The sequence below is a fragment of the Dictyostelium purpureum genome, assembly GCF_000190715.1.
Source record: "Dictyostelium purpureum unplaced genomic scaffold DICPUscaffold_6, whole genome shotgun sequence".
NCBI classification, from domain to species: Eukaryota; Evosea; class Eumycetozoa; order Dictyosteliales; family Dictyosteliaceae; genus Dictyostelium; species Dictyostelium purpureum.
The window spans coordinates 188,582-201,738 of record NW_003519343.1 but is presented as its reverse complement, the minus strand read 5'-3'; the positions used below and the strand labels follow the sequence as shown (position 1 = coordinate 201,738).

Genomic DNA, 13,157 nt, shown 5'->3' with positions numbered 1-13,157 from the left:
GTATTGTAAATGACTTTTTATACAAATATAGACTATTTATTGACGTTACCTCCAAAGAAACAATAAGAAAAAAATCAATAATAATCATTAACTATTTACAATACATTACAAATGGAAATAACTGTAAACTCTTTATAGAGAGTTTTTCAGAACTAGCTTTATTGGATACATCAATCAGTTTACACTTAATACCCCACCCTTGTTTAAAATATAAAAAAATAGTTGATAATAAGGAAATTTTTGATCAAGAAGATTACAAAACATCTACAAAAGCAGATTATTTAAAAAGAAAGAATATTGATGACATTTTAAATAATATTAACAATAAAAAGAAAATTAAAACAACCAATGATGATATGGAAAAAATAGATAATAATTGTAATAATAATATTAGTAACAATAATGACAAAAATAACAGCACTATCGAAATAATCAAAGAAACCAAACCTTTTAAATTAATTATAAAAAACAACCAAAGCACCAAACCAATTACAAAATATTTATTTAAAGGTTACAATGAATTATATAATCAGCTTTTATTATATCAAAAAGGAGATACTAGCCTAATTAATTTATTTTCCAAATTATTATTAAACTTTCTCAAATATGTAGATAGTAGTTTAATAAATCAAAAAATTGATAATTATTTAATTAGCAATAACAACAATAATAAAATTTTCAAATTATTATCAATTTATATATTTTCACATTTAAATTATTTTGTTAAAAAAACTAATTCAGATATTAAAGATATAAAAAAAATTTATGAATCAGTTTTAATAAAAATTAATAATAGGGAACATATTAAATCAATCCATTCGTTTTATAAAAGAATCAATAACAAAAATAAATATTATTCAATAAATAGTGACATTAGTGATTATTTAAAGTTTATAGATTACAGTGTTGAAATAGAAATAAGAAAAAATAATTTTTATAATTACCAGCTCCAATATTCAACAAAACCAATTTTAAAAGAAAACAATAAAAATACAAAAACTATAAACAACTGTTTTAAAAATATAAAAAACAATATCAACAATAATAATACTTATAATAATAATAAATACCCATACAATAGTGAGAATCTCGTCAAAGTTTATGACCAAGAGGTGTTCACTTATAACTTTTATTTAAAACCAGATTTATATTGCAACAAAAACATATTCAAAAGTGATTTTGGAAACAACCCAGAAGAATTCAAATATAAATGTATTTATTTAAATGAAAATATATTCTATGAGCCACCTCAAAATGGTAACTATTCAATCTCTCCATCTTTAGAGTTGTTCAAGTTGTGTTTTAGTGTCTTTAGCAGCGGTTTATTTAAAAACTTTGACTGGGGTGAAGAATCGGATGAAACTAGAGTAATAATTTCAGGTGGCTCTATTTCTGCATGTCTTGATACGCTCCCAATCTCAATTAAAAAAGAATTCGTCAATTATAAAACAATCGAAAGATATTTATACAAATCAAAAATGCCTGTGTTGTTAGTTAGAAAATTTATGGAATTGGTTTTTGAAAGCTCCCTTTTAAAAGAATTACTTTTCGAGAGATTCTTTGGTAAAAGTTCACCTAACCATGAAAGCGATATTGATGTTTGGTTTATTAGCCAAGATTTAAATAGTGCCAAAAAGAAACTTTTCCAAGCTATTGAAATTATTAAATCAAATTTTAGAGAAGCCAACCCACTTTTTGAAAATTCATTTACATTTGTTCGTTCGCCAAATGCAATAACATTCATCGGAACGTACCCATTTAGAAAAATTCAATTTATAATCAAAATATACAAATCTGTTGATCATTTATTTTCCACATTCGATATGGATTGTGTCAAAGTGTTTTATGATGGGTCCAATGTGTTTATGAATAAAGAATCTATAGATTCATACAATAAAAGGTACAATATCGCTTATGGTTTATTTATTAGACCCAAAGAAAAAAGAATACTCCAATATCTACAGAGAGGTTTCATTACATTTAGCAATTTAGAAAAAATTGAAAATGCTAGATATTGTATATCTGGAATTGATTATTGCATATTATCTTCTCAAGACTCTTTTCCTTTTTATATAAAATCGCCAAAAGAAGGCCTTAATTTTAAAGAAATTGAAAGTTTATTAACCGATAAGTTTGGAAGAGAAAAAGTTTCAAAAGATCAATATTATTTATTGGAAAACCCAAGTTCAAATTCAGAATTTTATCAAGGAATATCATTTAAGGAAAAATTTAAAATTTCCCCAAAAATCTCAATCGAATGTAAAGTTTGTAGAAAACACCTTAGGGATAAACATAGAAATAAGTACAAAAAATTTTGTGCATTTAAAGGAAATATATGTTCAATGCTTTATAAAATACCACCTATTCAAACTTATTATCTTGGAAATATTTTACAATTTAAATATTCACTTGTACTTGGTGGAAGAACAGGTTTAGGTTTTCGACTTGCTTTTAATCTTTTAGATCTAGGATTTAGAGTATTCGTAACATCAAGATTTCCCGAAATTACAAAAAAAAAATTTTCTCAAGAAGAATTTACTTGCTATTTACCTAGACTACATATTGTTAAAGTCGATTTCAATGATACAGTTCAAACTGAAAACTTTATCAAGTATATTAAAGCAACAATTCCACAATTAGATTTTTTATTCAATACAATCAAATTTTCAAATCAAAATATCAATAATAACTATTCATCAATTTTTAATCAATTAAAAACACAAGAAGAAAGTTTAAAAATAAATAATAATAATAATAATAATAATAATGATAAAAATGATAATAATTATGAAAATAATCTTTGGGCTAATCTTCAAATCCAAATAATTAATATTAGTAATAAAAATATTTATAATTATGATACCAAAATTGATAAACAAACATTCACTACATCAACATCAACATCAACTACCAACCAAATTATAAATAATTCAATGGTGCTAACTAATGAATATATAAACTATATACATTATAAATTACCAAAATTAATAATTAGCCAATTAATTTCAATAATTGAAAATCAAAAGTTAATTAATGAATATTTTTATTATTCACCAAAAACAATCAGTCATGAAAAAACTTTTGGTAAGTGTAGCAATGAAAATATTTCAGGAACAGGTGTTATTTTTAACATTAATTGGAAAGAAGGAGATGAAATTGATAAAATAATAACTCTACACAATAATAACATTATTAATAATATTTATAAAATAGTTCATAATTTATTTTATAAATTTCATTATGGTAATACAAAAAACTTAGAAAAAGATGATATTCATTATCTAAAGTATCTAGTCAGGGATAAAGATTTAAAAAAATGCTATATCAAAAGAAAAGAAAACGAATTTATATTAAAAAGAAAAGGGTCAATTGAAAATATCTGTTTTGAGATACTTAAACAAGTTTTTAAAAACTATTTCACATTCACAAAAAGCATGTAAATATAGTATAAATTCATCAGTGAAATTAAGCCGAGCTCACAAAAGAAACTATCATTCAAATTATTGTGGAGAAGGAATGTGATTAAAAAAAAAAATGTAAGATGTATGGTAACAATTACCTGCCACACCTATAAAGATATTAATAAACTTGAAAAAAAATTTAAATAATTAAACAACTCTTCCATAAAAGAAGATATATATAGATTAAATCCATATATAATACACAAATAAAAGTTAAAAAGTTAAAAATAACAAAATAGTAAAAAATATATATTTATTTCATTTATTGTTCATTAATCTTAATTTATGGTATATTAAAAATATTATTTGTAAATGATATTTTATTTATTATATAATAATAATAAAAATAGATAACCAATTCAATATTTTCTGGTTAAATTTTTTTTTTTTATTTTTAGAAATTTAATTTAATTAAAAATAAAATTAATTTTTTTTTTTTTTTTTTATAAATTTAATTTCACACTCTCTTTTTTACAATTTTTATTTATTTAACTTCACACACACACTCTCTCTTTTTTATTATACCTTCTCACAAATATAATATTTAATAATGGATATATTAAATATAAAAAAAAAAATAAAAAATGAATTACTTTCAATTTTTTTTTATGAAAAAATTGAACACTATAAAACATGCAACATAGTGGTTCAAATAGAAGATTTAGAATATTCAAAAAATAAAAGAGTAAAATCAGTGTATGTATTTATACAACTCATATAATTATCCATATAATACTCAAATCCATAAATATTAATTGTGAAATAGTATTGTAAATGACTTTTTATACAAATATAGACTATTTATTGACGTTACCTCCAAAGAAACATTAAGAAAAAAATCAATAATAATCATTAACTATTTACAATACATTACAAATGGAAATAACTGTAAACTCTATATAGAGTGTTTTTCAGAACTAGCTTTATTGGATACATCAATCATTTTACACTTAATACCCCATCCTTGTATAAAATATAAAAAAATAGTTGATAATAAGGAAATTTTTCATTATCAGGAAGATTACAAAACATCTACAAAAGCAGATTATTTAAAAAGAAAGAATATTGATGACATTTTAAATAATAATAATAATAATAAAAATAAAAAGAAAATTAAAACAACCAAGGATGATTTAGCAAAAATAGATAATAATAATTGTATTAATAATACAGACAATAATAATTGTAATAATTCTAATAATAATATCAATGACAATAATGACAAAAATAGTAGTAATAACATAATAATCAAAGAAACCAAACCTTTTAAACTAATAATAAAAAACAACCAAAGCACCAAACCAATTACAAATTATTTAATTAAAGTTTACAATGAATTATATAATCAAAAAGGAGATACTGGCCTAATTAATTTATTTTCCAGATTATTAAACTATTTCAAATATGTAGATAGTAGTTTAATAAATCAAAAAATTGATAATTATTTGATTAGCAATAACAACAATAATAAAATTTTCAAATTATTATCAATTTATATATTTTCACATTTAAATTATTTTGTTAAAAAAACTAATTCAGATATTAAAGATATAAAAAAAATTTATGAATCAGTTTTAATAAAAATTAATAATAGGGAACATATTAAATCAATCCATTCGTTTTATAAAAGAATCAATAACAAAAATAAATATTATTCAATAAATAGTGACATTAGTGATTATTTAAAGTTTATAGATTACAGTGTTGAAATAGAAATAAGAAAAATTAATTTTTATAATTACCAACTCCAATATTCAACAAAACCAATTTTAAATGAAAACAATAAAAATACAAAAACTATAAACAACTCTTTTAAAAATATAAAAAACAATATTAACAATAATAATACTTATAATAATAATATTAAATATCCATATAATAGTGAGGAACTCGTCAAAGTTTATGACCAAGAGGTGTTCACTTATAACTTTTATTTAAAACCAGATTTATATTGCAACAAAAACATATTCAAAAGTGATTTCGGAAACAACCCAGAAGAATTAAAATATGAAAGAACTATTTTAAAAAACAATATTTTCTATGAACCACCTCAAAATGGTAACTATTCAATCTCTCCATCTCTAGAGTTGTTCAAGTTGTGTTTTAGTGTCTTTAGCAGCGGTTTATTTAAAAACTTTGACTGGGGTGAAGAATCGGATGAAACTAGAGTAATAATTTCAGGTGGCTCTATTTCTGCATGTCTTGATACACTTCCAATCTCAATTAAAAAAGAATTCGTCAATTATAAAACAATCGAAAGATATTTATACAAATCAAAAATGCCTGTGTTGTTAGTTAGAAAATTTATGGAATTGGTTTTTGAAAGCTCCCTTTTAAAAGAATTACTTTTCGAGAGATTCTTTGGTAAAAGTTCACCTAACCATGAAAGCGATATTGATGTTTGGTTTATTAGCCAAGATTTAAATAGTGCCAAAAAGAAACTTTTCCAAGCTATTGAAATTATTAAATCAAATTTTAGAGAAGCCAACCCACTTTTTGAAAATTCATTTACATTTGTTCGTTCGCCAAATGCAATAACATTTATTGGAACGTACCCATTTAGAAAAATTCAATTTATAATCAAAATATACAAATCTGTTGATCATTTACTTTCTGCATTCGATATGGATTGTGTCAAAGTGTTTTATGATGGGTCCAATGTGTTTATGCATAAAGAATCTATAGATTCATACAATAAAAGGTACAATATCGCTTATAGTTTATTTATTAGATCCAATAAATTACGTATAAACAAATATCTAGACAGAGGTTTCATTACATTTAGCAATATAGAAAATGTTGATTATTGCACTTCATCTTCTCAAGACTCTTTTCCTTTTAATATAAAATCGCCAAAAAAAGTCTTTGATTTTGAAGAAATGGAAAGTTTATTAACCGATAAGTTTGGAAGAGAAGAAGTTTCAAAAGATCAATATTATTTATTGGAAAATCCAAGTTCATATACAGAATTTTATCAAGGAATATCATTTAAGGAAAAATTTGAAATTTCCCCAAAAATCTCAATCGAATGTAAAGCTTGTAGAAGGTACCTAAAATATTTCTATAAAAATAATTACAAAAAATTTTGTGCACCTAAAGGAAATAGATGTTCAATGTTTTTTAAAATATTACCTATTTCTACGTTTTGTCTAAAAGTAATTTCACGATTAAAATATTCACTTGTACTTGGTGGAAGAACAGGTTTAGGTTTTCGACTTGCTTTTTATCTTTTAGAACTAGGTTTTACAGTAATCATTACATCTAGATTTCCAGAAATTACAAAAAAAAAATTTTCTCAAGAACAATTTACTTGCTATTTACCTAGACTACATATTGTTAAAGTCGATTTCAATGATACAGTTCAAACTGAAAAATTTATCAAGTATATTATAGTAACAATTCCAAAATTAGATTTTTTATTCAATACAATTAAATTTTCAAATAAAAATATAAATAATAACTATTCATCAATTTTTAATCAATTAAAAACACAAGAAGAAAGTTTAAAAATAAATAATAATAATAATAATAATGATAAAAATGATAATAATAATAATAATGATAATAATGATGATGGTATTGATGATGATAATATTGATTACGGAGAATCTTTTTATTATCCCGACCAACATAATAAACCTCAATTCAAAATAATTAATATTAGTAATAAAAATATTTATAAATATGATACCAAAACTGATAAATCAATATTCACTACATCAAAATTCACAACATCAACAGCAACATCAACTACCAACCAAATTATAAATAATTCAATGGTGCTAACTAATGAATATATAAATTATATTCATTATAAATTACCAAAATTAATAATTAGCCAATTAATTTCAATAATTGAAAATCAAAAGTTAATTAATGAATATTTTTATAAGTCAAAAAAAATAGTCCGGAATGTTCTTGGTGAATATATTCATGAAATATTTTCAGGAACAGGTGTTATTTTTAACATTAATTGGAAAGAAGGAGATGAAATTGATAAAATAATAATTCTACACAATAAAAATATTAATAATAATATTTATAAAATAAATTATAAAGTTTATGAAAACTTTGAAAAAAAAGAAGGTAATACCAATAGCTTAGAATATGATATTCATTATCTAAAGTATCTAGTCAGGGATAAAGATGATAAAAAATGCTATATCAAAAGAAAAGAAAACCAACTTCTATTAAAAAGTAAAGGGTCAACCGAAAATATCTGTTTTGAGATACTTAAACAAGTTTTTAAAAACTATTTCACATTCACAAATTGGACCTATGAATATTAATCAAAGAAATTCAGCCAAGCTCATGAAAGAAGTTATCATTCTAATTATTATGGATAATGAAATGTAAGATGTATAGTATATCACAATTACCTCTAAAAAAAGATATCAATAAACCAGAAAAACAAATTAAGTCATTATACAACTCATCCATTAAACTAAAAATGATATATAGAAACTTAATCGATTTATAATTCAAAAATAAAAATAAAAATTAAATAATTAAAAATATAAAATTTTTTTTTATTTATATGATTATTAATGATAAATATAAATAATAAAGGGGTCTACATTTTTCGTCATTAACGACTAAAACAAAAAATGTGTAATTACAATCTAGATTTTTTTTTCTTTTTTTTATTTTAGTTTTTTTTTATACAAATAATCAATTTGGTTTAACTATAATTTATTATGTTATTTATGTTACTATTTTATTTTTTTATAATAAACAAGACTTTAGTTTGGCAGAAGATGTTGGGTATTTTTTTATTTTTCTAATTTTTTTTATTTTTTTTATAAAGATATCTTATTTTTTAATATTCTCTATTCATATTATTTAAAAGCTTTAATCTAAAAATTCATTAATATTAGGATTTCGAATGATTCGAACTAATCGATATATGGTGTTGTCATTGTCTTAAAAAAATTATTTGAATTAAAAAAAATTGAAAAAAATAAAAAAAAAATAAAAAAAAAAAAAATTTAAATTTTTTTATTTTTTTTTTTAAATTATTTATTATTTACTTCACACACCAACAAACATAATTACCACCACTATATAAATAAATATCATTAAATTTTATTTATTTATTTTATTTAATTATTAATTTTATTAAATATTAATTTTTTATTTATTAAATGTAAATATTTTTTTATTAAATGTAAAAAAAAAAAAAAATTAACAACATATTTTTTAACTGGCATAATATTTTTTTTTTTAAACTATAGAAATTGTAAAGGTGTAAATTAGATATATTAAAAATAAATAAATAAATAAATAAATAATAAATTTATATATATATATATTAAAAATGGCAACATCATTAAGGGATATTTCAAAAAATAGATTATTAAATGAAATGGTTAGAGCCATTTCCCCAGAAGCATCAGGAGGTTGGAAAGCTTTAGTTGTAGATCAAGACTCACTTAGAATTATTTCATCATGTTGTGGCATGTTTGATATTATGGAAGAAAAAGTTACAGGTAAAAAAAAAAAAAAAATTATAAACTCATAATTTAATAATGTATAAAAAAGATTATTAATATTTTTTTTTATTTTTTTTTATTGTTACTAATTAGTTGTTGAAAAAATCGATAACCAAAGACAAGCATTACCAAATTTAGAAGCTATATATTTTCTTACACCAACTACAAAATCAATAGATTTATTAATTAATGATTTTAAAAAGAAATCACATCCACATTATTTAGCAATTCACTTATTTTTAACATCAAGTAAGTTTTTTTCCTATAATATAATAAAAATTATAATTATAAAACCTAATATTTTTCAATTTAACTATAGAATTACCAGATGCAGAATTTAAAAAACTATCAGCATCAATAGCAGTACAAAGAATTAAAACATTTAAAGAATTAAATTTGGAATATTTAGCAATTGAAAGTCAAAGTTTTCATTTCGATCAAAACAACTCATTACCTTCATTATTTTCACCAGAAGCTTTCGATTCAACAGAGGAACAAAATAGAATTGCAACACGTTTGGTATCATTATGTGTATCATTAAATGAATGTCCAATTATTCGTTTTTCACGTAGTAATCCCGTCTCAGCCTTAGTTGCAAGTTTCACCCAAGAAAAGATTGATTCAGTTATGAAAAATGTAAAATCATTCCGTCCAAATGATGACCGTGCAACATTATTAATTCTCGATCGTAGTCAAGATCCATTAACCCCACTTATTCACGAATTTACCTATCAAGCAATGGTTTACGATCTTTTTGATATTCAAAATGACAAGTTTTCATATGACACCGTCACCAACAATGGTCAAACTATAAAGAAAGATGTATTATTGGGCGAAACTGATTACATGTGGTCAGGCCTCCGTCATCAACATATTGCAGATGTAACAGAATATCTTACCACACGTTTAGATGAATTTTTAAGAACCAATCAAGTATCTCAATACAGTCAACAACATACCAACTCTCTCAAGGAAGCTGGTGATGTCATTCGTTCACTCCCACAATATCAAGAAATTATGAGTAAATACTCTGTTCATATCAATTTAGCTGATCGTGCCACCGCCAAATTCCCTTCACTTGAACAAGTTGCCTATCTCGAACAAGATATGGCCACTGGTGAAGATGCTAACGGAAGTACTCCAAAGAATATTGTTGGTCGTCTTTCAAATTTCCTTTCAGATTTTTCTCTTGATAAACATGCTAAAATTCGTCTTTTAATGATTTATATTATCTCACAAGAAGGTATTAAAGAAGAAGATCGTCGTAAACTTATGGAAATGGCAGGTATCTCACAAGAAGAACAAATGGCATTCACCAATCTTCGTTTTTTAGGTGTCACTTTAATGAAGGGTGCTAAAAGTACAAAGAAAACAAACTCACCACCAAAAATTAGAAAAGCTGATGGCCATAATGTACCATACGAAGTAAGTCGTTATGTACCAATCATGAAAGATATCGCTGAAAATCTTGTAAATGACTCACTCCCAAATTCAGATTTCCCATTTGTAAAGGAAGAACCAATCGCTCGTGCCTCAAATGCCCCAGTTAGTAAAGTTTCACTCAAAGGTAAAAGCAAACAACCACGTTGGGCTGATCCAAATGTTCAAGTTGAAGAAACCAAATATTCAGGCAGTAAAATTATCATTTTTGTTGTTGGTGGTATGACCTATTCAGAAATGAGATCAATCTATGAAATCTCATCTCATTACAAAAAGAATATTTATATTGGTTCAACCAATATCATTTTACCAGATAACTATGTCGATCAATTAGCAAGTTTAAAGAAATCTGAAAATTAATTAATCCAATAGCCCTATTTAATTTTTAAAAAAATAAAAAAATAAAAATAAAAATAAAAAATAATTTTATGCCTTTTCTAAAATTGATTGATCGATCAAAATTCCTTTGATTCAAGATTATATCGCCTTATTCTATTACTATTTCCATGAAAATTGGATTTTATATGAAAAAAAAAAAAAAAAAAACAAAATTATTTTTATATAAAAATTAAAAATTAAAATTTTATTTTATTTTAATTTTTTTTTTCTTTTTTTGTTTTTTTTTTTTTTTTTTTTTAAAAAAACAAGACTTTACTTTTAGGACTTTGTCCAACAAAAAAAAAGGAGGCCATACAAAAACCCATTCAAAGACCCACCAAAAATTCCAGATCATCTTTTAAATATATTAAATGACTTTGATGATGAAGAATTTAATATTGTACCAGATAATTTTAATAAAAAAAGAAATAACAATTCAATAGCTAATATAAATCAACTGGTCAATGGCATTAAAGATAGCTATAAAGAAATTAACAACGGATTGTTTGCTATAAATAACAGTTATAACAAAAATGATAATAACCACCCTGAAATTATAGATTTAGATAATATAATAGTTGTAAATAGAAATAATAATAATAATAACAATAATAATAATAATAATAATAATAATAATAATAATAATAATAATAATAACAATAACAATAATAATAATAATAATAATAATAATAATAATAATAATAATTATAATAATAATAATTATTATAATAATAATAATAATAATAATAATAATAATAATGTATTATTTGTAAAAAAAAATCAAAACCCCAAAGACATTATAATTTTAGATAGTGATACTGAATCTGAATCTGAAGAATTTATTAGTTATACAAAAAAAGAAACTGATGAAAATAGGTGCCTTACATTAGATCAAGAAGAAGAAGAAGAAGAGCCTGAAGATAAATCATTTTTAAACAATAATAATAATACAAACTTCGATACAGATGACGATATTATATTTATACCTCAAGCAAAAAACATCATGAATAGCAATAACAATAATAGAAAGTCAAATAAAAGAGCCCATGAAGAGATTGAAGAAAATCAGCATAGCCTAGGTAGCGATATCACAGATATTGATTCGTCGCAAAAAGACTATTTGGCAGAAAACTTTGATAATAATACCAATAATGGTATAGCACTTAACACAGAGCGGTCAATGAATGGCAATTCAAATGTACATTTAAAAAACAGTAACAAAACAACACCACCATCAGCACCACCAGAACTTGCTGACGAAACAATGATAGAATGTATCATTTGTATCACTGAAGTTTCATCATTCGAAACCCATCAAGTCGCGGGTGGATGCGGTCACATAATTTGTCGTGACTGCTTTCAACAGTATTGCATAGGTAAAATTAATGATAAAGAATATCCAATAAAGGTAATATCAATAGAATTAAAATATATAAAAAAATTTTTAAAAACCAATTATTAAATGTATTTTAATATAGTGTCCAGGGTTTAAATGCGATAAAGAAGTTGCAATTAACGATTTAAATATGTTAATTGATGAAGAGCTCATTAATAAATATCAAGAATATAGTTTTCAAAGAACAATCGAAGTCAATCCAGATTTATTTAGTTTTTGCCCAACTGCCGATTGTGGATACATATTTTTTTGGGAAAAAGGAGACAATCCAGACTTTTTATGCCCCAAATGTGATAATAGATACTGCTTCAAATGTAGAGTCGATTACCATTCCTCGCTATCCTGTGAACAATACCAAAAATGGGCAAAGGAAAATGGCAAAGGTGATCAACTATTTGAAAAATTGGTTGAAAAACAAAACTATAAAAAATGCCCCAAATGTCAACGTTGGGTGGAGAAAGCGTCAGGGTATGAAATTAATTACAAATAACAGTAATCTTAATTTTTAAAAACTAATATTTTTATTTTAAATTTAGATGTAATCATATTGTTTGTAATTGCGGACACAAGTTGTAAGTATAATGCTTATCATTTCTATTTTTTTATTATTTAATTTATTTACATTTTAAAATATTAAATTTAGTTGTTATAATTGTGGCCAAAACTATCCATGTACATGTGGGAAAGATCCACATGCAACAAGATTAAATCAACATATACCAATAGTGCATTTCAATGGACCAATTCAGGTTCCTTTAAATGAATACCACTTTAACCAGTTTATCAATCAACCAATTTTTGGTAACAATAATCAAAGACATGGAAGAAGAGGAAGCCAAACACTATATCAATTTGATTTGCAACAACAAATACAACAACAACAGCAAGTTGAACTTATTGTTCAACATAATTTGCAATATCATTTGCAACAACAACAAATGCAACAACAACAAATGCAACAACAACAAATGCAACAACAGCAAATGCAAC

General features: G+C 23.5%; 4 protein-coding genes across 4 annotated transcripts; all 4 read left to right on the top strand.

Moving 5' to 3' along the window:
- Positions 1 to 31: 31 nt before the first annotated feature.
- On the top strand, positions 32 to 3,440 carry DICPUDRAFT_74354 (uncharacterized protein; the record flags this gene model as incomplete). The annotated part of the gene is made up of 1 exon (XM_003283321.1): positions 32 to 3,440. A coding segment is annotated over one exon (3,408 nt), but the record flags the coding sequence as incomplete, so codon positions are not given.
- Positions 3,441 to 4,011: 571 nt separating this feature from the next.
- On the top strand, positions 4,012 to 7,750 carry DICPUDRAFT_74353 (uncharacterized protein; the record flags this gene model as incomplete). The annotated part of the gene is made up of 2 exons (XM_003283320.1): positions 4,012 to 4,157; positions 4,258 to 7,750. The coding sequence occupies 2 exons, from the start codon at positions 4,012 to 4,014 to the stop codon at positions 7,748 to 7,750; spliced, it is 3,639 nt and encodes a 1,212-aa protein (XP_003283368.1).
- A 1,028-nt stretch (positions 7,751 to 8,778) lies between these two features.
- DICPUDRAFT_147033 (uncharacterized protein) lies at positions 8,779 to 10,753 on the top strand (the record flags this gene model as incomplete). Its single annotated transcript, XM_003283319.1, has 3 exons — positions 8,779 to 8,950; positions 9,047 to 9,202; positions 9,273 to 10,753. The coding sequence occupies 3 exons, from the start codon at positions 8,779 to 8,781 to the stop codon at positions 10,751 to 10,753; spliced, it is 1,809 nt and encodes a 602-aa protein (XP_003283367.1).
- A 1,544-nt stretch (positions 10,754 to 12,297) lies between these two features.
- DICPUDRAFT_25641 (uncharacterized protein) lies at positions 12,298 to 12,657 on the top strand (the record flags this gene model as incomplete). The annotated part of the gene is made up of 1 exon (XM_003283318.1): positions 12,298 to 12,657. One exon carries the CDS (start codon positions 12,298 to 12,300, stop codon positions 12,655 to 12,657), a length of 360 nt encoding a protein of 119 aa, XP_003283366.1.
- Between the last annotated feature and the right edge of the window lie 500 nt (positions 12,658 to 13,157).